The 27,038-nt window shown below is 45.8% G+C and overlaps 1 protein-coding gene across 7 annotated transcripts in view; it reads left to right on the forward strand.

The window, feature by feature from the left end:
- LOC121275851 (plectin-like) overlaps positions 1–27,038 on the forward strand; it is a 253,127-nt gene that overhangs the window by 104,234 nt on the left and 121,855 nt on the right. For all 7 annotated transcript variants that reach the window (XM_041183572.1, XM_041183574.1, XM_041183576.1 and 4 more), the window contains exon 5: positions 596–688. In XM_041183572.1, the coding sequence (XP_041039506.1) occupies positions 596–688 (93 nt within the window). The remainder of the gene's footprint in view (positions 1–595; positions 689–27,038) is intronic.

A 27,038-nucleotide genomic window follows, 5' to 3' on the forward strand; every position in this document is an offset into this window, starting at 1 on the left:
AGCTCCTGGGTTGACTGTATCGTTGCCCCAGTATTGGGCTGGTGGGCCGGCAGGATAGCGATTGGGTCAGGAACTCTGAGGGGAGAGTTCAGGGATCAGGACGTTGGGGCTTTAGGGTATCAGGGCCCAATGCCGGGCTAGAGGAGGGCAGCGGCCAGTAACAATGTTAGAACTGAAGGAGGTTAAAGTGTGGCCCGGGTAATGAGGGTGTCGTGTACCAGCCTGGGTTGGACTCCTCTGACCTAAGGGAGTAAGGACTCTGTCTCACAGGGAGATCATGACCTGTGGTGCAGTCGATGGGATTGGGGGTAGTGGGGGTGCACAATCCTGTGTTGTGGGGGAGTCATGACCCATCCTGAGGTGAGGGGAGATCAGTCCCCTATCCCATGAGGGTTGTGGTCTGTCACACGAGGGGGCGAGGGGCCAGTTCCCTATCCCATGGGGGTTGTGACCTGTCCCACGAGGGGGCGAGGGGTCAGTCCCCTGTCTCATGGGGGTTGTGACCTGTCCCATGAGGGGGCGAGGGGTCAGTTCCCTGTCTCATCGGGGTTGTGACCCTGTCTGGCGGTTAATTCTCCCTCTTTCTATATTATAGGTGAGGCTGGTTAATATCCGAAATGATGACATCGCAGATGGAAATCCGAAACTGACACTGGGCCTCATATGGACGATCATCCTTCACTTCCAGGTCAGTCTGCTGTGCTCTGTGGACCTAGGTTTGTTAGCACAGCCTCCTGTTCAGTCTCTGTGTTTGAGGACAGTGCTGATGGAGCAGAGATTATAGATAAAGATCCAGTGTCTAGAGACTGAAGTCACGTAACTTCAGGGAAATGAGTTGCACTCGAGTCTGTGTTGTTAATCTGCTCAGGTTGAACAATACTTATATTGGCTTTCAGTCCAGCAACACCTCCATTTTAAAATTCACATCCTTGTTTTCATGGAATCTGAGAATGGTTCCATCACTGAAGGAGGCCATTTGGCCCATTGTGTCCATTCCAGCTCTCTGTAAGAACATCGTCTCCCCATAGCCCTGCAGCTTTTTCCCTTTCACATGATCGTCCAATTCCACTTTGAACACCTCAATTGACCCTGCCTCCACTACACTCTCTGACAGTACATTCCAGATCCTAACCACCCAATTGACTCTGTCTCCACCACACTCTCAGGCAGTGCATTCCAGACCCTAACCACTCGATTGACCATGTCTCCACCACACTCTCAGACAGTGCATTCCAGATCCTAACCACTCGATTGACCCTGTCTCCCCCACACTCTGACACAGTGCATTCCAGACCCTAACCACTCGATTGATCCTGTCTCCACCACACTCTCAGACAGTGCATTCCAGATCCTAACCACTCGATTGATCCTGTCTCCACCACATTCTCAGACAGTGCATTCCAGATCCTAACCACTCGATTGACCCTGTCTCCACCACTCTCTCAGACAGTGCATTCCAGATCCTAACCACTCGATTGACCCTGTCTCCACCACTCTCTCAGACAGTGCATTTTAGATCCTAACCACTCGCTTGACCCTGTCTCCACCACACTCTCAGACAGTGCATTCCAGATCCTAACCACTCGATTGACCCTGTCTCCCCCACACTCTCAGACAGTGCATTCCAGACCCTAACCACTCGATTGATCCTGTCTCCACCACATTCTCAGACAGTGCATTCCAGATCCTAACCACTCGATTGACCATGTCTCCACCACACTCTCGGACCGTGCATTCCAGATCCTAACCACTCGATTGACCCTGTCTCCACCACTCTCTCAGACAGTGCATTTCAGATCCTAACCACTCGCTTGACCTTGTCTCCACCACACTCTCAGACAGTGCATTCCAGATCCTAACCACTCGATTGACCCTGTCTCCACCACTCTCTCAGACAGTGCATTTCAGATCCTAACCACTCGCTTGACCTTGTCTCCACCACACTCTCAGACAGTGCATTCCAGATCCTAACCACTCGCTTGACCTTGTCTCCACCACACTCTCAGACTGTCCGTTCCAGATCCTAACCACTCGATTGACCATTAACACTATCTCCCCCCACACAACATTAACACTATCTCCCCCACACAACATTAACACCATCTCCCCCCACACAAGGTTAACACTATCTCCCCCTTCTCCAGCTTGGAATACACCCATTAACCTCTACTCTCTCCTTCCTATCACTCAGCAACAATTTAAAACTCCTATCAGTTCTGATGAAAGCTCATTGACCTGGAACATTAACTATGCTTCTCTTCAGATGCTTCCAGTCCTGCTGAGTATTTCCAGCATCTTCTATTTCTATTTCATATTGTGGGATATACTCTGTCCAATCTGATGCAGTCTTAAATATCCTTTATGGATGAGAAAGATTCAGCATCTTCTCCATCTCTCTGTCTGTCCATCTATCTCTCCCGGTGTCTCTCTCCCCTTGCGTGTTTCTCTCCCTTTCCCCGTCCGTCTGTCTCCCTCTCTGACTCTCTTTCTCTCTCTCTTTCTCTTTCTCCCTCTCTGTCTGTCTCTCCCTCACTGTTCCTTTCTCTCTCTCTGTCCCTCTCTCTATGCTCCCCTCTTCTCTCTCTCTCTCTCTATCTATCTATCTCTGTATCTCTTTTTTGTGTGTGCCTTTCTGTCTCTCTGGCTTCCTTGCTCTGCCTGTCTCTCTCTCTCCTCTCTCTGTCCATCTCTCTCTCTCTCTCTCTGTCCCTTTCTCTCTCTCTCTTTCTCTCTCTCTCTTTCTCTCTCTCTCTCTTTCTTTCTCTGCCTCTCTCTCTCTCTGTCTCCCTCTTTCTGTGTCCCTCTCTGTGTCCTCTCCATGTCTCTCTCTCTCTCTCTGTGTGTGTCTCTGTCTTTCTGTGATTCTCTTGCACTTTCTCTCTCTCTCTCTCTTTGTCACTGTCACTCTTGCGCTCTCTCTCTAGCTCTCTTGCTCTTTCTCTCTCTGACTCTCTAGCTTTCTCTCTCTTGCGTTCCTACGCTCTCTGTGTCTCTTTCTCTCTCTCTCCCTTGCTGTCTCTTCTTTAAACTCTGTCTCTCTTGCGCTTTTTCCTTCTGTCTCCCTCTCTCTCTTTGTCTGTCTCTCATGTGCTCTCGTTCGCGCTCTCTCTTTTTCTCTCTCTCCTTCGCTCCCTCTCTTGCACTGCCTCTATCTGTCTCTCTCTCTCCCTTGGTCTGCCTGTCTGTCTCTCTCTCTCTCTGTTTCTGTCCCTGTCTCCCTCTCTCTTTCTCTCTGTTTTTCTCCCCCTCTCTCGCTCTGATTCTCTCTCTCTCACTCCATCTCTCTCTCTCTCCTCTCTTTGTCTCTCCCTGTCTCCCCTCACTCGCTCTCAGTGTCTCTGTCTCTCTCCCTCTCTTTGTCTCTCCCTTTCCTTCTCTCTCGTTCTCTCTCTCTTTCTGTCTCTGTCTCTGTCTCTCTCCCTCTCTCTCCTTCCATCTGTGTCTCTCTTCCCCTTTCTGCCACTCTCCCTCCCTCTCTCTCCCTTCCTCTCTGTCTCTGGCTCTTCATCCCTCTCTCTGATATTTTCCCTTCCTGGATTCAGTCTATGTGGTTAAGACTCAGTATGGGTTAAATGGATGGTTAAACATTCCCAGCTGGGGGTTCAGATCTGCCTGAGGACAAACTGACTGTTCGATAATGAATCAAAATCTGAAACAGAGGAAATCTGAAGCACAGAGAATGCTGGGACATGAAAGCTTCTGTTGTTTGAGTTGGGAACTCCCTCTCCTCACTGCCAGCTAGAAGATTTTAAATACAGGGGCTGCATTGTTCCCACAGACTCGGGGCCACACTTTCCTTCTTTGAAGTTTCAGTGTTAGAACAGAATCCTCAGAACAGTACAGTACAGAGAGAGGTCGTTCACAGAAACCTAGAACAGTACAGTACAGAGAGAGCTCGTGCGAGAAACCTAGAACAGTACAGTACAGAGAGAGGTCGTTCACAGAAACCTAGAACAGTACAGTACAGAGAGAGCTCGTGCGAGAAACCTAGAACAGTACAGTACAGAGAGAGGTCGTTCACAGAAACCTAGAACAGTACAGTACAGAGAGAGCTCGTGTGAGAAACCTAGAACAGTACAGTACAGAGAGAGGTCGTTCACAGAAACCTAGAACAGTACAGTACAGAGAGAGCTCGTTCACAGAAACCTAGAACAGTACAGTACAAAGAGAGCTCGTGCGAGAAACCTAGAACAGTACAGTACAGAGAGAGCTCATTCACAGAAACCTAGAACAGTACAGTACAGAGAGAGGTCGTTCACAGAAACCTAGAACAGTACAGTACAGAGAGAGGTCATTCACAGAAACCTAGAACAGTACAGTACAGAGAGAGGTCGTTCACAGAAACCTAGAACAGTACAGTACAGAGAGAGGTCGTTCACAGAAACCTAGAACAGTACAGTACAGAGAGAGGACTTTCACAGAAACCTAGAACAGTACAGTACAGAGAGAGCTCGTTCACAGAAACCTAGAACAGTACCGTACAGAGAGAGGTCGTTCACAGAAACCTAGAACAGTACCGTACAGAGAGAGCTCATTCACAGAAACCTAGAACAGTACAGTGCAGAGAGAGCTCGTTCACAGAAACCTAGAACAGTACCGTACAGAGAGAGGTCGTTCACAGAAACCTAGAACAGTACCGTACAGAGAGAGCTCATTCACAGAAACCTAGAATAGTACAGTACAGAGAGAGGTCGTTCACAGAAACCTAGAACAGTACAGTACAGAGAGAGGTCGTTCACAGAAACCTAGAACAGTACAGTACAGAGAGAGGTGGTTCACAGAAACCTAGAACAGTACAGTACAGAGAGAGGTCGTTCATAGAAACCTAGAAAAGTACAGTACAGAGAGAGGACTTTCACAGAAACCTAGAACAGTACAGTACAGAGAGAGCTCGTTCACAGAAACCTAGAACAGTACCGTACAGAGAGAGGTCGTTCACAGAAACCTAGAACAGTACCGTACAGAGAGAGCTCATTCACAGAAACCTAGAACAGTACAGTACAGAGAGAGGTCGTTCATAGAAACCTAGAATAGTACGGTACAGAGAGAGGTCATTCACAGAAACCTAGAACAGTACAGTACAGAGAGAGCTCGTTCACAGAAACCTAGAACAGTACAGTACAGAGAGAGCTCGTGTGAGAAACCTAGAACAGTACAGTAGAGAGAGAGCTCGTGTGAGAAACCTAGAACAGTACAGTAGAGAGAGAGCTCGTTCACAGAAACCTAGAACAGTACCGTACAGAGAGAGGTCGTTCACAGAAACCTAGAACAGTACAGTACAGAGAGAGGTCGTTCACAGAAACCCAGAACAGTACAGTACAGAGAGAGGTCGTTCACAGAAACCTAGAACAGTACAGTACAGAGAGAGCTCTTTCACAAGAACCTAGAACAGTACAGCACAGTGAGAGCTCGTTCACAGAAACCTAGAACAGTACAGTACAGAGAGAGCTCGTTCACAGAAACCTAGAACAGTACAGTACAGAGAGAGGTCATTCACAGAAACCTAGAACAGTACAGTATAGTGAGAGCTCGTTCACAGAAACCTAGAACAGTACCGTACAGAGAGAGCTCGTTCACAGAAACCTAGAACAGTACCGTACAGAGAGGGGTCATTCACAGAAACCTAGAACAGTACCGTACAGAGAGAGCTCATTCACAGAAACCTAGAACAGTACAGTACAGAGAGAGCTCGTTCACAGAAACCTAGAACAGTACAGTACAGAGAGTGCTCGTTCACAGAAACCTAGAACAGTACCGAACAGAGAGAGGTCATTCACAGAAACCTAGAACAGTACAGTACAGAGAGAGCTCATTCACAGAAACCTAGAACAGTACCGAACAGAGAGAGCTCGTTCACAGAAACCCAGAACAGTATAGTACAGAGAGAGCTCGTTCACTGAAACCAAAATAATACAGTACAGAGAGAGGTCGTTAACAGAAACCTAGAACTGTACAGTACAGAGAGCTCGTTCACATAAACCTAGAACAGTACAGTACAGAGAGCTCGTTCACAGAAACCTAGAACAGTACAGTACAGAGAGAGCTCGTTCATAGAAACCTAGAATAGTACGGTACAGAGAGAGGTCGTTCACAGAAACCTAGAACAGTACAGTACAGAGAGAGCTCGTTCACAGAAACCTAGAACAGTACAGTACAGAGAGAGCTCGTGCGAGAAACCTAGAACAGTACAGTACAGAGAGAGGTCGTTCACAGAAACCTAGAACAGTACAGTACAGAGAGAGCTCGTGCGAGAAACCTAGAACAGTACAGTACAGAGAGAGGTCGTTCACAGAAACCTAGAACAGTACAGTACAGAGAGAGGTCGTTCACAGAAACCTAGAACAGTACAGTACAAAGAGAGCTCGTGCGAGAAACCTAGAACAGTACAGTACAGAGAGAGCTCATTCACAGAAACCTAGAACAGTACAGTACAGAGAGAGGTCGTTCACAGAAACCTAGAACAGTACAGTACAGAGAGAGGTCGTTCATAGAAACCTAGAAAAGTACAGTACAGAGAGAGGACTTTCACAGAAACCTAGAACAGTACAGTACAGAGAGAGCTCGTTCACAGAAACCTAGAACAGTACCGTACAGAGAGAGGTCGTTCACAGAAACCTAGAACAGTACCGTACAGAGAGAGCTCATTCACAGAAACCTAGAACAGTACAGTACAGAGAGAGGTCGTTCATAGAAACCTAGAATAGTACGGTACAGAGAGAGGTCGTTCACAGAAACCTAGAACAGTACAGTACAGAGAGAGCTCGTTCACAGAAACCTAGAACAGTACAGTACAGAGAGAGCTCGTGTGAGAAACCTAGAACAGTACAGTAGAGAGAGAGCTCGTGTGAGAAACCTAGAACAGTACAGTAGAGAGAGAGCTCGTTCACAGAAACCTAGAACAGTACCGTACAGAGAGAGGTCGTTCACAGAAACCTAGAACAGTACAGTACAGAGAGAGGTCGTTCACAGAAACCTAGAACAGTACCGTACAGAGTGAGCTCGTTCACAGAAACCTAGAACAGTACCGTACAGAGAGGGGTCATTCACAGAAACCTAGAACAGTACCGTACAGAGAGAGCTCATTCACAGAAACCTAGAACAGTACAGTACAGAGAGAGCTCGTTCACAGAAACCTAGAACAGTACAGTACAGAGAGTGCTCGTTCACAGAAACCTAGAACAGTACCGAACAGAGAGAGGTCATTCACAGAAACCTAGAACAGTACAGTACAGAGAGAGCTCATTCACAGAAACCTAGAACAGTACCGAACAGAGAGAGCTCGTTCACAGAAACCCAGAACAGTATAGTACAGAGAGAGCTCGTTCACTGAAACCAAAATAATACAGTACAGAGAGAGGTCGTTAACAGAAACGTAGAACTGTACAGTACAGAGAGCTCGTTCACATAAACCTAGAACAGTACAGTACAGAGAGCTCGTTCACAGAAACCTAGAACAGTACAGTACAGAGAGAGCTCGTTCATAGAAACCTAGAATAGTACGGTACAGAGAGAGGTCGTTCACAGAAACCTAGAACAGTACAGTACAGAGAGAGGTCGTTCACAGAAACCTAGAACAGTACAGTACAGAGAGAGCTCGTTCACAGAAACCTAGAACAGTACAGTACAGAGAGAGCTCGTGCGAGAAACCTAGAACAGTACAGTACAGAGAGAGGTCGTTCACAGAAACCTAGAACAGTACAGTACAGAGAGAGCTCGTGTGAGAAACCTAGAACAGTACAGTACAGAGAGAGGTCGTTCACAGAAACCTAGAACAGTACAGTACAGAGAGAGCTCGTTCACAGAAACCTAGAACAGTACAGTACAAAGAGAGCTCGTGCGAGAAACCTAGAACAGTACAGTACAGAGAGAGCTCATTCACAGAAACCTAGAACAGTACAGTACAGAGAGAGGTCGTTCACAGAAACCTAGAACAGTACAGTACAGAGAGAGGTCATTCACAGAAACCTAGAACAGTACAGTACAGAGAGAGGTCGTTCACAGAAACCTAGAACAGTACAGTACAGAGAGAGGTCGTTCACAGAAACCTAGAACAGTACAGTACAGAGAGAGGACTTTCACAGAAACCTAGAACAGTACAGTACAGAGAGAGCTCGTTCACAGAAACCTAGAACAGTACCGTACAGAGAGAGGTCGTTCACAGAAACCTAGAACAGTACCGTACAGAGAGAGCTCATTCACAGAAACCTAGAACAGTACAGTACAGAGAGAGCTCGTTCACAGAAACCTAGAACAGTACCGTACAGAGAGAGGTCGTTCACAGAAACCTAGAACAGTACCGTACAGAGAGAGCTCATTCACAGAAACCTAGAACAGTACAGTACAGAGAGAGGTCGTTCACAGAAACCTAGAACAGTACAGTACAGAGAGAGGTCGTTCACAGAAACCTAGAACAGTACAGTACAGAGAGAGGTGGTTCACAGAAACCTAGAACAGTACAGTACAGAGAGAGGTCGTTCATAGAAACCTAGAAAAGTACAGTACAGAGAGAGGACTTTCACAGAAACCTAGAACAGTACAGTACAGAGAGAGCTCGTTCACAGAAACCTAGAACAGTACCGTACAGAGAGAGGTCGTTCACAGAAACCTAGAACAGTACCGTACAGAGAGAGCTCATTCACAGAAACCTAGAACAGTACAGTACAGAGAGAGGTCGTTCATAGAAACCTAGAATAGTACGGTACAGAGAGAGGTCGTTCACAGAAACCTAGAACAGTACAGTACAGAGAGAGCTCGTTCACAGAAACCTAGAACAGTACAGTACAGAGAGAGCTCGTGTGAGAAACCTAGAACAGTACAGTAGAGAGAGAGCTCGTGTGAGAAACCTAGAACAGTACAGTAGAGAGAGAGCTCGTTCACAGAAACCTAGAACAGTACCGTACAGAGAGAGGTCGTTCACAGAAACCTAGAACAGTACAGTACAGAGAGAGGTCGTTCACAGAAACCCAGAACAGTACAGTACAGAGAGAGGTCGTTCACAGAAACCTAGAACAGTACAGCACAGTGAGAGCTCGTTCACAGAAACCTAGAACAGTACAGTACAGAGAGAGCTCGTTCACAGAAACCTAGAACAGTACAGTACAGAGAGAGGTCATTCACAGAAACCTAGAACAGTACAGTATAGTGAGAGCTCGTTCACAGAAACCTAGAACAGTACCGTACAGAGAGAGCTCGTTCACAGAAACCTAGAACAGTACCGTACAGAGAGGGGTCATTCACAGAAACCTAGAACAGTACCGTACAGAGAGAGCTCATTCACAGAAACCTAGAACAGTACAGTACAGAGAGAGCTCGTTCACAGAAACCTAGAACAGTACAGTACAGAGAGTGCTCGTTCACAGAAACCTAGAACAGTACCGAACAGAGAGAGGTCATTCACAGAAACCTAGAACAGTACAGTACAGAGAGAGCTCATTCACAGAAACCTAGAACAGTACCGAACAGAGAGAGCTCGTTCACAGAAACCCAGAACAGTATAGTACAGAGAGAGCTCGTTCACTGAAACCAAAATAATACAGTACAGAGAGAGGTCGTTAACAGAAACCTAGAACTGTACAGTACAGAGAGCTCGTTCACATAAACCTAGAACAGTACAGTACAGAGAGCTCGTTCACAGAAACCTAGAACAGTACAGTACAGAGAGAGCTCGTTCATAGAAACCTAGAATAGTACGGTACAGAGAGAGGTCGTTCACAGAAACCTAGAACAGTACAGTACAGAGAGAGCTCGTTCACAGAAACCTAGAACAGTACAGTACAGAGAGAGCTCGTGCGAGAAACCTAGAACAGTACAGTACAGAGAGAGGTCGTTCACAGAAACCTAGAACAGTACAGTACAGAGAGAGCTCGTGCGAGAAACCTAGAACAGTACAGTACAGAGAGAGGTCGTTCACAGAAACCTAGAACAGTACAGTACAGAGAGAGGTCGTTCACAGAAACCTAGAACAGTACAGTACAAAGAGAGCTCGTGCGAGAAACCTAGAACAGTACAGTACAGAGAGAGCTCATTCACAGAAACCTAGAACAGTACAGTACAGAGAGAGGTCATTCACAGAAACCTAGAACAGTACAGTACAGAGAGAGGTCGTTCATAGAAACCTAGAAAAGTACAGTACAGAGAGAGGACTTTCACAGAAACCTAGAACAGTACAGTACAGAGAGAGCTCGTTCACAGAAACCTAGAACAGTACCGTACAGAGAGAGGTCGTTCACAGAAACCTAGAACAGTACCGTACAGAGAGAGCTCATTCACAGAAACCTAGAACAGTACAGTACAGAGAGAGGTCGTTCATAGAAACCTAGAATAGTACGGTACAGAGAGAGGTCGTTCACAGAAACCTAGAACAGTACAGTACAGAGAGAGCTCGTTCACAGAAACCTAGAACAGTACAGTACAGAGAGAGCTCGTGTGAGAAACCTAGAACAGTACAGTAGAGAGAGAGCTCGTGTGAGAAACCTAGAACAGTACAGTAGAGAGAGAGCTCGTTCACAGAAACCTAGAACAGTACCGTACAGAGAGAGGTCGTTCACAGAAACCTAGAACAGTACAGTACAGAGAGAGGTCGTTCACAGAAACCCAGAACAGTACAGTACAGAGAGAGGTCGTTCACAGAAACCTAGAACAGTACAGTACAGAGAGAGCTCTTTCACAAGAACCTAGAACAGTACAGCACAGTGAGAGCTCGTTCACAGAAACCTAGAACAGTACAGTACAGAGAGAGCTCGTTCACAGAAACCTAGAACAGTACAGTACAGAGAGAGGTCATTCACAGAAACCTAGAACAGTACAGTATAGTGAGAGCTCGTTCACAGAAACCTAGAACAGTACCGTACAGAGAGAGCTCGTTCACAGAAACCTAGAACAGTACCGTACAGAGAGGGGTCATTCACAGAAACCTAGAACAGTACCGTACAGAGAGAGCTCATTCACAGAAACCTAGAACAGTACAGTACAGAGAGAGCTCGTTCACAGAAACCTAGAACAGTACAGTACAGAGAGTGCTCGTTCACAGAAACCTAGAACAGTACCGAACAGAGAGAGGTCATTCACAGAAACCTAGAACAGTACAGTACAGAGAGAGCTCATTCACAGAAACCTAGAACAGTACCGAACAGAGAGAGCTCGTTCACAGAAACCCAGAACAGTATAGTACAGAGAGAGCTCGTTCACTGAAACCAAAATAATACAGTACAGAGAGAGGTCGTTAACAGAAACCTAGAACTGTACAGTACAGAGAGCTCGTTCACATAAACCTAGAACAGTACAGTACAGAGAGCTCGTTCACAGAAACCTAGAACAGTACAGTACAGAGAGAGCTCGTTCATAGAAACCTAGAATAGTACGGTACAGAGAGAGGTCGTTCACAGAAACCTAGAACAGTACAGTACAGAGAGAGGTCGTTCACAGAAACCTAGAACAGTACAGTACAGAGAGAGCTCGTTCACAGAAACCTAGAACAGTACAGTACAGAGAGAGCTCGTGCGAGAAACCTAGAACAGTACAGTACAGAGAGAGGTCGTTCACAGAAACCTAGAACAGTACAGTACAGAGAGAGCTCGTGTGAGAAACCTAGAACAGTACAGTACAGAGAGAGGTCGTTCACAGAAACCTAGAACAGTACAGTACAGAGAGAGCTCGTTCACAGAAACCTAGAACAGTACAGTACAAAGAGAGCTCGTGCGAGAAACCTAGAACAGTACAGTACAGAGAGAGCTCATTCACAGAAACCTAGAACAGTACAGTACAGAGAGAGGTCGTTCACAGAAACCTAGAACAGTACAGTACAGAGAGAGGTCATTCACAGAAACCTAGAACAGTACAGTACAGAGAGAGCTCGTGTGAGAAACCTAGAACAGTACAGTAGAGAGAGAGCTCGTGTGAGAAACCTAGAACAGTACAGTAGAGAGAGAGGTCGTTCACAGAAACCTAGAACAGTACAGTACAGAGAGAGGTCGTTCACAGAAACCTAGAACAGTACAGTACAGAGAGAGGACTTTCACAGAAACCTAGAACAGTACAGTACAGAGAGAGCTCGTTCACAGAAACCTAGAACAGTACCGTACAGAGAGAGGTCGTTCACAGAAACCTAGAACAGTACCGTACAGAGAGAGCTCATTCACAGAAACCTAGAACAGTACAGTACAGAGAGAGCTCGTTCACAGAAACCTAGAACAGTACCGTACAGAGAGAGGTCGTTCACAGAAACCTAGAACAGTACCGTACAGAGAGAGCTCATTCACAGAAACCTAGAACAGTACAGTACAGAGAGAGGTCGTTCACAGAAACCTAGAACAGTACAGTACAGAGAGAGGTCGTTCACAGAAACCTAGAACAGTACAGTACAGAGAGAGGTGGTTCACAGAAACCTAGAACAGTACAGTACAGAGAGAGGTCGTTCATAGAAACCTAGAAAAGTACAGTACAGAGAGAGGACTTTCACAGAAACCTAGAACAGTACAGTACAGAGAGAGCTCGTTCACAGAAACCTAGAACAGTACCGTACAGAGAGAGGTCGTTCACAGAAACCTAGAACAGTACCGTACAGAGAGAGCTCATTCACAGAAACCTAGAACAGTACAGTACAGAGAGAGGTCGTTCATAGAAACCTAGAATAGTACGGTACAGAGAGAGGTCGTTCACAGAAACCTAGAACAGTACAGTACAGAGAGAGCTCGTTCACAGAAACCTAGAACAGTACAGTACAGAGAGAGCTCGTGTGAGAAACCTAGAACAGTACAGTAGAGAGAGAGCTCGTGTGAGAAACCTAGAACAGTACAGTAGAGAGAGAGCTCGTTCACAGAAACCTAGAACAGTACCGTACAGAGAGAGGTCGTTCACAGAAACCTAGAACAGTACAGTACAGAGAGAGGTCGTTCACAGAAACCCAGAACAGTACAGTACAGAGAGAGGTCGTTCACAGAAACCTAGAACAGTACAGTACAGAGAGAGCTCTTTCACAAGAACCTAGAACAGTACAGCACAGTGAGAGCTCGTTCGCAGAAACCTAGAACAGTACAGTACAGAGAGAGCTCGTTCACAGAAACCTAGAACAGTACAGTACAGAGAGAGGTCATTCACAGAAACCTAGAACAGTACAGTATAGTGAGAGCTCGTTCACAGAAACCTAGAACAGTACCGTACAGAGAGAGCTCGTTCACAGAAACCTAGAACAGTACCGTACAGAGAGGGGTCATTCACAGAAACCTAGAACAGTACCGTACAGAGAGAGCTCATTCACAGAAACCTAGAACAGTACAGTACAGAGAGAGCTCGTTCACAGAAACCTAGAACAGTACAGTACAGAGAGTGCTCGTTCACAGAAACCTAGAACAGTACCGAACAGAGAGAGGTCATTCACAGAAACCTAGAACAGTACAGTACAGAGAGAGCTCATTCACAGAAACCTAGAACAGTACCGAACAGAGAGAGCTCGTTCACAGAAACCCAGAACAGTATAGTACAGAGAGAGCTCGTTCACTGAAACCAAAATAATACAGTACAGAGAGAGGTCGTTAACAGAAACCTAGAACTGTACAGTACAGAGAGCTCGTTCACATAAACCTAGAACAGTACAGTACAGAGAGCTCGTTCACAGAAACCTAGAACAGTACAGTACAGAGAGAGCTCGTTCATAGAAACCTAGAATAGTACGGTACAGAGAGAGGTCGTTCACAGAAACCTAGAACAGTACAGTACAGAGAGAGGTCGTTCACAGAAACCTAGAACAGTACAGTACAGAGAGAGCTCGTTCACAGAAACCTAGAACAGTACAGTACAGAGAGAGCTCGTGCGAGAAACCTAGAACAGTACAGTACAGAGAGAGGTCGTTCACAGAAACCTAGAACAGTACAGTACAGAGAGAGCTCGTGTGAGAAACCTAGAACAGTACAGTACAGAGAGAGGTCGTTCACAGAAACCTAGAACAGTACAGTACAGAGAGAGCTCGTTCACAGAAACCTAGAACAGTACAGTACAAAGAGAGCTCGTGCGAGAAACCTAGAACAGTACAGTACAGAGAGAGCTCATTCACAGAAACCTAGAACAGTACAGTACAGAGAGAGGTCGTTCACAGAAACCTAGAACAGTACAGTACAGAGAGAGGTCATTCACAGAAACCTAGAACAGTACAGTACAGAGAGAGGTCGTTCACAGAAACCTAGAACAGTACAGTACAGAGAGAGGTCGTTCACAGAAACCTAGAACAGTACAGTACAGAGAGAGGACTTTCACAGAAACCTAGAACAGTACAGTACAGAGAGAGCTCGTTCACAGAAACCTAGAACAGTACCGTACAGAGAGAGGTCGTTCACAGAAACCTAGAACAGTACCGTACAGAGAGAGCTCATTCACAGAAACCTAGAACAGTACAGTACAGAGAGAGCTCGTTCACAGAAACCTAGAACAGTACCGTACAGAGAGAGGTCGTTCACAGAAACCTAGAACAGTACCGTACAGAGAGAGCTCATTCACAGAAACCGAGAACAGTACAGTACAGAGAGAGGTCGTTCACAGAAACCTAGAACAGTACAGTACAGAGAGAGGTCGTTCACAGAAACCTAGAACAGTACAGTACAGAGAGAGGTGGTTCACAGAAACCTAGAACAGTACAGTACAGAGAGAGGTCGTTCATAGAAACCTAGAACAGTACAGTACAGAGAGAGGACTTTCACAGAAACCTAGAACAGTACAGTACAGAGAGAGCTCGTTCACAGAAACCTAGAACAGTACCGTACAGAGAGAGGTCGTTCACAGAAACCTAGAACAGTACCGTACAGAGAGAGCTCATTCACAGAAACCTAGAACAGTACAGTACAGAGAGAGGTCGTTCATAGAAACCTAGAATAGTACGGTACAGAGAGAGGTCGTTCACAGAAACCTAGAACAGTACAGTACAGAGAGAGCTCGTTCACAGAAACCTAGAACAGTACAGTACAGAGAGAGCTCGTGTGAGAAACCTAGAACAGTACAGTAGAGAGAGAGCTCGTGTGAGAAACCTAGAACAGTACAGTAGAGAGAGAGCTCGTTCACAGAAACCTAGAACAGTACCGTACAGAGAGAGGTCGTTCACAGAAACCTAGAACAGTACAGTACAGAGAGAGGTCGTTCACAGAAACCCAGAACAGTACAGTACAGAGAGAGGTCGTTCACAGAAACCTAGAACAGTACAGTACAGAGAGAACTCTTTCACAAGAACCTAGAACAGTACAGCACAGTGAGAGCTCGTTCACAGAAACCTAGAACAGTACAGTACAGAGAGAGGTCATTCACAGAAACCTAGAACAGTACAGTATAGTGAGAGCTCGTTCACAGAAACCTAGAACAGTACCGTACAGAGAGAGCTCGTTCACAGAAACCTAGAACAGTACCGTACAGAGAGGGGTCATTCACAGAACCCTAGAACAGTACCGTACAGAGAGAGCTCATTCACAGAAACCTAGAACAGTACAGTACAGAGAGAGCTCGTTCACAGAAACCTAGAACAGTACAGTACAGAGAGTGCTCGTTCACAGAAACCTAGAACAGTACCGAACAGAGAGAGGTCATTCACAGAAACCTAGAACAGTACAGTACAGAGAGAGCTCATTCACAGAAACCTAGAACAGTACCGAACAGAGAGAGCTCGTTCACAGAAACCCTGAACAGTACAGTACAGAGAGAGCTCGTTCACTGAAACCAAAATAATACAGTAGAGAGAGGTCGTTAACAGAAACCTAGAACTGTACAGTACAGAGAGCTCGTTCACATAAACCTAGAACAGTACAGTACAGAGAGCTCGTTCACAGAAACCTAGAACAGTACAGTACAGAGAGAGCTCGTTCATAGAAACCTAGAATAGTACGGTACAGAGAGAGCTCGTTCACAGAAACCTAGAACAGTACAGTACAGAGAGAGCTCGTGTGAGAAACCTAGAACAGTACAGTAGAGAGAGAGCTCGTGTGAGAAACCTAGAACAGTACAGTAGAGAGAGAGCTCGTTCACAGAAACCTAGAACAGTACCGTACAGAGAGAGGTCATTCACAGAAACCTAGAACAGTACCGTACAGAGAGAGGTCGTTCACAGAAACCTAGAACAGTACAGTACAGAGAGAGGTCGTTCACAGAAACCCAGAACAGTACAGTACAGAGAGAGGTCATTCACAGAAACCTAGAACAGTACAGTACAGAGAGAGGTCGTTCACAGAAACCTAGAACAGTACAGTACAGCGAGAGGTCGTTCACAGAAACCTAGAACAGTACAGTACAGAGAGAGGACTTTCACAGAAACCTAGAACAGTACAGTACAGAGAGAGCTCGTTCACAGAAACCTAGAACAGTACCGTACAGAGAGAGGTCGTTCACAGAAACCTAGAACAGTACCGTACAGAGAGAGCTCGTTCACAGAAACCTAGAACAGTACAGTACAGAGAGAGCTCGTTCACAGAAACCTAGAACAGTACCGTACAGAGAGAGGTCGTTCACAGAAACCTAGAACAGTACCGTACAGAGAGAGCTCATTCACAGAAACCTAGAACAGTACAGTACAGAGAGAGGTCGTTCACAGAAACCTAGAACAGTACAGTACAGAGAGAGGTCGTTCACAGAAACCTAGAACAGTACAGTACAGAGAGAGGTGGTTCACAGAAACCTAGAACAGTACAGTACAGAGAGAGGTCGTTCATAGAAACCTAGAACAGTACAGTACAGAGAGAGGACTTTCACAGAAACCTAGAACAGTACAGTACAGAGAGAGCTCGTTCACAGAAACCTAGAACAGTACCGTACAGAGAGAGGTCGTTCACAGAAGCCTAGAACAGTACCGTACAGAGAGAGCTCATTCACAGAAACCTAGAACAGTACAGTACAGAGAGAGGTCGTTCATAGAAACCTAGAATAGTACGGTACAGAGAGAGGTCGTTCACAGAAACCTAGAACAGTACAGTACAGAGAGAGCTCGTTCACAGAAACCTAGAACAGTACAGTACAGAGAGAGCTCGTGTGAGAAACCTAGAACAGTACAGTAGAGAGAGAGCTCGTGTGAGAAACCTAGAACAGTACAGTAGAGAGAGAGCTCGTTCACAGAAACCTAGAACAGTACCGTACAGAGAGAGGTCGTTCACAGAAACCTAGAACAGTACAGTACAGAGAGAGGTCGTTCACAGAAACCCAGAACAGTACAGTACAGAGAGAGGTCGTTCACAGAAACCTAGAACAGTACAGTACAGAGAGAGCTCTTTCACAAGAACCTAGAACAGTACAGCACAGTGAGAGCTCGTTCACAGAAACCTAGAACAGTACAGTACAGAGAGAGGTCATTCACAGAAACCTAGAACAGTACAGTATAGTGAGAGCTCGTTCACAGAAACCTAGAACAGTACCGTACAGAGAGAGCTCGTTCACAGAAACCTAGAACAGTACCGTACAGAGAGGGGTCATTCACAGAAACCTAGAACAGTACCGTACAGAGAGAGCTCATTCACAAAAACCTTGAACAGTACAGTACAGAGAGAGCTCGTTCACAGAAACCTAGAACAGTACAGTACAGAGAGTGCTCGTTCACAGAAACCTAGAACAGTACCGAACAGAGAGAGGTCATTCACAGAAACCTAGAACAGTACAGTACAGAGAGAGCTCATTCACAGAAACCTAGAACAGTACCGAACAGAGAGAGCTCGTTCACAGAAACCCTGAACAGTACAGTACAGAGAGAGCTCGTTCACTGAAACCAAAATAATACAGTAGAGAGAGGTCGTTAACAGAAACCTAGAACTGTACAGTACAGAGAGCTCGTTCACATAAACCTAGAACAGTACAGTACAGAGAGCTCGTTCACAGAAACCTAGAACAGTACAGTACAGAGAGAGCTCGTTCATAGAAACCTAGAATAGTACGGTACAGAGAGAGCTCGTTCACAGAAACCTAGAACAGTACAGTACAGAGAGAGCTCGTGTGAGAAACCTAGAACAGTACAGTAGAGAGAGAGCTCGTGTGAGAAACCTAGAACAGTACAGTAGAGAGAGAGCTCGTTCACAGAAACCTAGAACAGTACCGTACAGAGAGAGGTCATTCACAGAAACCTAGAACAGTACCGTACAGAGAGAGGTCGTTCACAGAAACCTAGAACAGTACAGTACAGAGAGAGGTCGTTCACAGAAACCCAGAACAGTACAGTACAGAGAGAGGTCGTTCACAGAAACCTAGAACAGTACAGTACAGAGAGAGCTCTTTCACAGGAACCTAGAACAGTACAGCACAGTGAGAGCTCGTTCACAGAAACCTAGAACAGTACAGTACAGAGAGAGGTCATTCACAGAAACCTAGAACAGTACAGTATAGTGAGAGCTCGTTCACAGAAACCTAGAACAGTACCGTACAGAGAGAGCTCGTTCACAGAAACCTAGAACGGTACCGTACAGAGAGGGGTCATTCACAGAAACCTAGAACAGTACCGTACAGAGAGAGCTCATTCACAGAAACCTAGAACAGTACAGTACAGAGAGAGCTCGTTCACAGAAACCTAGAACAGTACCGAACAGAGAGAGGTCATTCACAGAAACCTAGAACAGTACAGTACAGAGAGAGGTCATTCACAGAAACCTAGAACAGTACCGAACAGAGAGAGCTCGTTCACAGAAACCCAGAACAGTACAGTACAGAGAGAGCTCGTTCACTGAAACCAAAATAATACAGTACAGAGAGAGGTCGTTAACAGAAACCTAGAACTGTACAGTACAGAGAGCTCGTTCACATAAACCTAGAACAGTACAGTACAGAGAGCTCGTTCACAGAAACCTATAACAGTACAGTACAGAGAGAGCTCGTTCACAGAAACCTAGAACAGTACCGTACAGAGAGAGGTCGTTCATAGAAACCTAGAACAGTACAGTACAGAGAGCTCTTTCACAGAAACCTAGAACAGTACAGTATAGTGAGAGCTCGTTCTCTGAAATCTAGTACTGTTCAGCACAGAGAGAGCTCCTTCTGCCCATTGTGTCTGTACTATCTCTCCAGATAGTCCCACAGCCCTATTCTTTGTCCCTTATCTGGCAAATCTGTTCCCCTTGAAATGTTTGTCCAGTTTCTTGCTGAAGGTGACTATTGAATTTGTTTCCACCACACTATACGAAGCATTCATTGTGTCATGAAGTTGTCCTTGTGTTGCATCTTTTGCCTGTTACCTTGTTCGGGTTACTCTTGTTTCTGGAAACAGTTTCTCCCTATCTGTTCTGTCTAGAAAGCACACGATTTTGAATGCCTCTGTCAACTCTCAACCTTCTCGAAGGAAAACTATCCCAAGTTCTTCAGTCTTTCTCCATAACTGAAGTCCCTCATCCCTGGAATCTTCACTCTCGTGAAGCCTTTCTGCACGCTTTCTAAAGCCTTCACATCCCTCCTAAAGTGCGGTGCCTGAACTGGCACAATACTCCAGTTTTGGCTGATCCAGTGTTAAGCATAACCTCCTTGCTCATATATTAATGTACGAAGATATAAAATAGGAGAAAGAAGTGGGCCATTCAGCCCCTTGAGCCTGCTCCAACATTCAATACTATCGTGGCTGATCTGTTTGTGTTTCGAATTCCACATTCCCATCTGCCCCCGATAACCTTTGATTCCCTTTCCTAACAAGAATCTATCTACCTCTGCTTTAAAAATATTCAATGACCCCACCTCCACCACCTTCTGAAGCAGAGAATTCCAAAGTCACACAATCCTCTGAGAGAAAAAAATTCTCCTCATCTCTGTCCTAAAAGAGTGACCCCTAATTTTAAAACAGTGCCCCCTAGTTCTGGACTCACCCACAAGAGGAAACATCCTTTCCATAACAAAAACAGAATTACCTGGAAAAACTCAGCAGGTCTGGCAGCGTCAGTGGAGAAGAAAAGAGTTGACGTTTCGAGTCCTCATGACCCTTCGACAGAACTTGCTCTTCTCTGCTGATGCTGCCAGACCTGCTGAGTTTTTCCAGGTAATTCTGTTTTTGTTTTGGATTTCCAGCATCCGCAGTTTTTTTGTTTTTAACATCCTTTCCATGTCCACCTTGTCAAGGCCGTTCAGGATCTTGTAAACTTCAATCAAATCACCCCTCACTCTTCTAAACTCCAGTGGAACCAAGCCCAGTCTGTCCAACCTTTCCTCATAAGACAACCCACTCATTCCAGGTGTCAATCTAGTAAACCTCCTCTGAACCACCTCCAACACATTTACATCCTTCCTTAAATAAGGAGACCAAAACTGCAGACAGTATTCGAGTTGCGGTCTCACCAATGCCCTGTATAACTGAAGCATAACATCCTTACTTTTATGTTCAATCCCTCTCATAATAAAGGATAGCATTCCATTAGCCTTCTTAATTAGTTGCTGTGCCTGCACACTAACTTTTTGAGACTGATGTACAAGAACACCTAGATCCCTCAAGGGGAGGCGATGGTGTAGTGATATTGTTGCTGAAGTAGTGATCCAGAGAGACCCAGAGTAATGCTCTGGGGATTGGGTTTGAATATCCCCATGGCAGATAGTGGAATTTGAGTTCAATAAAAACCTGGAGTTAAAAGTCTAATCATGACCATGAAACCATTGTCAACTGTTGTAAAAACCCATCTGGGTCACTAATGTCCTTTAGGAAAGGAAATCTGCCATTCTTGCCTGATGTGGCCTACATGTGACTCCAGACCCACAGCAATGTGGTTGATTCTTAAATGCCCTCTGAACATGGGAATTAGGGATGGGCAATAAATGCTGCTCTAGCCAGTGACACCCACATCGCATGAATGAATTAAAAAAAAAACCTCAGAATTATGCAGCCGTTCTCCATTTAAGTTACACTCTGCCTTTTTATTCTTCCTGTCAAAGTGAACAACTTCACATTTTCCCACCTTATTCTCCATCTGCCAGATCTTTCCAACTCACTCAAACCTATCTGTATCCATCTACAACCTCCTATGCCCTCTTCACAACACCCTTTCCTACCTATCTTTGTGTCCTCTTGTACTTTATGCCCCAATTAATAAAGCCTAGGATGCTGTATGCTTTATTAACTGCTCTCTCAACCTGTCCTGCCACTCTCAGTGACTTGTGCACTCACACACTCAGTTCCCTCTCCTTCTGTACCCCCGTTAAGATTGTACCCTTTATTTTATATTGTCTCTCTATGTTCTTCCTATCAAAATGAATCAATTCATGTTTCTCTGCATTAAGTTTCACCTGACATTTGTCTGCCCATTCCACCATCTTGTTTGTGTCCCTTTGAAGTTTATCACGATCTTGTTAAGTGTTTATTGCATTGTCCAAGTTTTGGCCCATCTGCTCGAAGCCTCCTCCCACCCTCCTTCACCTCACCCCATCACCATAACCTGCCAGTCCTTTCTCCCCTGTGTGTTTATCCAGCTTCCCCTTAAATGTATCTACACTATTCACCTCACACACTCCCTGTGGGAATGAGTTCCACATTCTCCCCACTCTCTGGGTAAAGACGTTTCTCCTGAACTCCCCATCGGATTTACTAGGGACTTCCTAATATTCATGGCCCTGGTTTTTGTCCCCCCCACAAGTTTACCCTATCGAACCATTTCCAAATTTTCTAGGCTTCCACCAAGACTGCCCGCAGCGTTTGCAGGGTCAAGGCTGTGTAGTCGTTCCTCCTGGGTATGATTGTGTAAATGCCTATTCCTCAGTTTGCAACACTCTGTCCCTCTATCATTTTCTCCCTCTATCACCACTTCTCAATCTCCTAGTCACTGTCTTGCTCTCGCTTCTGTCTTTCCCTCTCTCTATCTCTCCCCCTCTCTCACTCCATCCCTTTCTCTTTCTCTCACTCTCCTCCTACTCTCTCTGCCCATCACTTCTCTCTCTCCCTCATCCAACTCTCCCTCTCTTTCTCCCTCTATCTCTCCTGTCCTCAATCTCTCTCTCTTCTCCCCCCTCCCTCTACCTCTCATCTCCTCTCTCTTGCACTGTCTCTCACTCGGTGTCTCTGTCTCTCTCTCGCTTTGTCTCTGTCTCTCTATCTCTTTCTCTCTGTCCCCCTCTCTACTCTGTTCTGTAGCACATACTGCTGTTGATGTTGCTGTTGGTTCTCTTCCCCCTCCCCAGATGCTGGTATGTCTGGCTGGATCAGTGCCCATTCTCTGCTGGAACAGTTGCTGCTGTGCAGCATTGTTGAATGTTCACCCCTTGCTGGCATGGTTTCAGCGCTGGCTATTCTGGGCCCAATAAAACCCTGGGATTAGGCTGAGTGGAGAATGGCTCTAAGCTGCTGAACAATGACACCTTTGTGCTGGCCCCAGTGTGGAAAATGGGAGTGCACTTTGCCAATTTTACCCTTTCAAGTGGGAACAGCTTCTGTTCCTGTTTCTCAGTCAGAGCAGCTCAGCAGTAACACAAGAAATCAGAGAACCACAGAAAGTTTACGACACAGGAGGCCATTCGGCCTATCATGTCTATGCCAATCAACAAAAAGCTACCCAGACTAATCCCACCTCCCTGCACTTGGTCCATAGCCCTTTGTGTCACAGCTCCTCAAACAGACATCCAAGCACCCTTTAAATGCAGTGAGAGTTTCTGCTTCCATCATCCTTTCAGGCAGTGAGTTCTTGGTCCCTGTCTCTCTCTGGGGGAAAAAAATGTTTCCTCATTTCACCACTAATCCTTCAACCAATTACACCAGATCTTTGCTTTTTGGTTTATTTGACGCCTCTGCCAAGATGAATAGGTCCTATTTACTCTAGCCCGGCCCTCATAATTTATACACCTCAATTATGTCACCTATTAACCTTGTCTGTGGTTCCAATGAAAACAACCCAGCCTATTGAATGCTCAACCTGCCATCAATAATCTCCTTCTCCAATCAATGACCTGCCCGAAGCCTTGGCAACTCCCCTTTCCTCCTCCTCTCTCTCTCTCTCTCTCTCTCTCTCTCTCTCTCTCTCTCTCTAAGATGCTGTGTTGCCTCTCTGGTGTCAGGGTCAAGGATGTGACTGAGCGGCTGCAGAGCACCCTGAGATGGAGGTGTGGGGGTGTGGGGATGTCGGAGGGCGGGGCAGGGTAAGCAGCCAGCAGTCGTTGTCCACTTGGTACCAACGACATAAACAGAAAGAGGGATGTGATCCTGCAGTCAAATTTTAGGGAGCTAGAAAAGAGACCAGCAAGCCGAACCTCAAAGGTACTAATCTCTGGATTAGTCCCGATACCACACATGTGAGTATAGAAATAGGAGGATAAGACAAATGAATGTGTGGCTGGAAAGATGGTGCTGGAGGGAGGGCTTTAGATTCCATGGACACTGAGACTGGCTCTGGGGAGATGGCACCTGTACAAGCAGGGCGGGCTGCACCTGAACAGAAGAGGAACATATCTCCTACTGTCAACATCTGGGGATTACCATTGACCAGAAACTGAACTGGATTAGCCATATAAATACTGTGGCTACAAGAGCAGGTTGGAGATTGGGAATTCTGCAGTGAGTAACTCACCTCCTGACTCCCCAAAGCCTGTCCACCATCTACAAAGCACAAGTCAGGATTGTGATGGAATACTCCCCACTTGCCTGGATGAGTGCAGCTCCCACAACACTCAAGAAGCTGGACACCATCCAGGACAAAGCAGCTGCTTGATTGGCACCACATCCACAAACATTCACTCCCTCCACCACCGACGCACAGTAGCAGCAGTGTGTGTACCATCTACAAGATGCACTGCAGGAACTCACCAAGGCTCCTTCAACAGCACCTTCCAAACCCATGACCACTACCATCTAGAAGGACAAGGGCAGCAGATAGATGGGAACCCCACCACATGGAAGTTTCCCTCCAAATCACTCACCAATCCTGACTTGGAAATATATCACAGTTCCTTCACTGTCGCTGGGTCAAAACCCTGGAATCCCTTCCTAACAGCACTGTGGGTGTACCTACACCACATGGATTGCAGCGGTTCAAGAAGGCAGCTCATCAAGGGCAATTAGGGATGGGCAATAAATGCTGGCCTAGCCAGTGATGCCCACATCCTACGAATGAATAAAAAAAATACATCAGCTATTGCTCTTGCCTCCAAGTGTAAATCCCTTTTTTGGTCTCTAATCAGCCCCACTCCTCCACTTATCACCCTTTTACTATTTATATGCCTATAGAAGACTTAGGGATTCCCTTTTCTGTTTGCTGCCAGTCTCTTTTCATACTCTCTCTTTGATTCTCTTATTGACTTTTTCACCTCCCCTTTGGCCTTAAAAATTCAGCCTGGTCCTTGGTTATATTATCCACCTGACATCTGTCAGAAGCACACTTTTTCTGTTTTCTCTTACTGTCTATTTTTTTGTTCATCCGGGGAGTCCTGGATTTGTTTCCCTGCCTTTCCCCTTTGTGGGAATATCCCTTGACTCTCCTCTCTATAAACGCTGCCCATAGTTCATGACAGATTAGCCTGCCAGTCTGATTCCAATTTATCTGGACTAGATCCATTCTCACCCCACTCAAGTTGCCTTTCCTCACTTAATGATTCTGACTCTGGGTTTCTCCATAACCAACCATAACCTCATGGATCAGTGATCACTGTCCCCTAACTGTTCTCCACTCCTTCCCAAGAAGCAGGTCAAGCAGTGCCTCTAGCAGTGACTGAGAAACATGCTGCTGTAGAAAAATCTCTAGAGTACTTCTGAGGGACTCTTGTCCCTCTCTGCCCTTTGCACTTTGACTATCCCAGTCTACATTAAGACAATTAAAGTCCCCATTATAACTACTGTATAGTTCGTGCACCTCTCTGCAATTTCCTTGCAAATTTGTTCCTCTACATCCTTCCCACTAGTTGGTGGCCTATCGATTACACCCAGTAGTGGTGATGGCACCTCTATTGTTTCTTAGCTCTAACCAAATAGATTCTGTCCGTGACCCCTCTTGGATACCCTTTCTCTGCAGCCCTGTAATGTTGTATGAGCACTCGCAGCCCGGTGAGAACTGGATGCACTAAAATTTGATAATATATGAACATATGAACATACAAACTAGGAAGAGACCACTTGGCCCCTCAAGCCTGCTCCTCCATTCAATAAGATCATGGCCAATCTAATTGTAACCTCAACCCACATTCCTACCTACCTCCTATAATCTTTCACCCCCTTGTTAATCAAGAGTAGGCAACTCCTTATTTGTAAACGGTAGGAGGTGGTGTTGGATAAGCTGGCTGTAGTTAAAGTGGATAACACACTGGGACCAGATGAGATGCATCTAAGGGGACTGAGGGAAGTGAGAGTGGAAATAGCAGGGGCACTAGTGATAATCTTTCAGTCTTCCTTAGACACAGGGGAGGTGCCAGAGGACTGGAGAATTGCAAACATTACGCCCTTGTTCAAAAAAGGTTGTAAGGATAAGCCCAGCAATTACAGACCAGTCAGTTTAACTTCAGTGGTGGGGAAACTCCTGGAAACGATAATCTGACACAAAATTAAGAGTCACTTAGGAAAATGTGTGTTAATTAGAGAAAGTCAGCATGCATTTGTTAAGAGCAAATTTTTTTAACTAACTGCTTGTGATTTTTGAAGAGGTAATGGAGAGGGTTGATGAGGGCAGTGCTGTTGATGTGATATAAATGGACTTTCAAAAAGCATCTGATTCAGTGCCACACAACAGCTTGTGAACAAAGTTATAACTCATGGAATAAAAGGGGCAGTAGCAACAGGGATATAGAATTGGCTGAAGGGCAGGAAGCAGAGAGTAATGGTCAATGGATATTTTTCGGGCCGGCGGAAGGTTTCTCAATTGAGGCATAGATTACAAAAGTAGGGAGGCCATGTTGGAGTTATATAGAACCTTGGTGAGGCCACAGCTGGAGTGCTGTGTGCAATTCTGGTCGCCACATTATAGGAAGGATGTGATTGCACTGGAGGGGGTGGAGAGGAGATTCACCAGGATTTTGCCTGGGATGAAACATTTAAGTTATGAAGAGATGTTGGATAGACTTGGGTTGTTTTCGTTGGAGCAGAGAAGACTGAGGGGCAACCTGATCGAGGTGTACAAGATTATGAGGGGCATGGACAGGGTGGATAGGGAGCAGCTGTTCCCCTTAGTTGAAGGGTCAGTCACAAGGAGACATAAGTTCAAGGTGAGGGGCAGGAGGTTTAGGGAGGATGTGAGGAAAACCTTTTTTACTCAGAGGGTGGTGACGGTCTGGAATGCACTGCCTGGGAGGGTGGTGGAGGCGGGTTGCCTCACGTCCTTTAAAAAGTACCTGGATGAGCACTTGGCACATCATAACATTGAAGGCTATGGGCCAAGTGCTGGTAAATGGGATTAGCTAGGTAGGTCAGGTGTTTCTCATGTGTCGGTGCAGACTCGATGGGCCGAAGGGCCTCTTCTGCACTGTGATTCTGTAGTGCAGTTCCCCAGGGGTCGGTGTTGGGACCCTTGCTTTTCCTGATATATATTAATGTTCTACATCTTGGTGTGCAGGGGACAGTTTCAAAGTTTGCGGATAATACAAAACTTGGAAGCATTGAGAACTGTGAGGAGGACAGTGTAGAACTTCAAAAGGACATTGACAAGTTGGTGGAGTGGGCAGATAGGTAGCAGATGAAGTTCAAAGTGGAAAAGAATGGAGTGATGTATTTTGGTAGGAAGAACATGGACAGACAACATAAAATAAAGGGTACAATTCTAAAGGGGGTTTAGGAGCAGAGGTACCTGGGTTTGATATGTAAAAAATCATTGAAGGTGGCAGGACAGGTTAAGAGAGCAGTTAATAAAGCGTATAATATCCTGGACTTTATTAATAGGGGCATAGAGTACAAGAGCCGGGAGGTTATGTTGAATTTATATCAGACACTAATGTTTATGAAGTACTTGAATAGACATTTGAAGTGCCGTTACCCACAAACCTACAGACCAAGGGCAAAGAAGTGGGATCAGGCTGGTCGTCGGCCAGTGTGAACACAATGGGTCGAATGGCCTCCTACCGTCGTGTAAATACTCAGCTGGAGTATTGCATCAGTTCTGGGCACCAGACTTTAGGAAAGATGTAAAGGTGTTAGAGAGCGAGTACAGAAAAGAGAGGGCGGACAA

Source organism: Carcharodon carcharias, chromosome 3 (assembly GCF_017639515.1).
Source record: "Carcharodon carcharias isolate sCarCar2 chromosome 3, sCarCar2.pri, whole genome shotgun sequence".
NCBI classification, from domain to species: Eukaryota; Metazoa; Chordata; class Chondrichthyes; order Lamniformes; family Lamnidae; genus Carcharodon; species Carcharodon carcharias.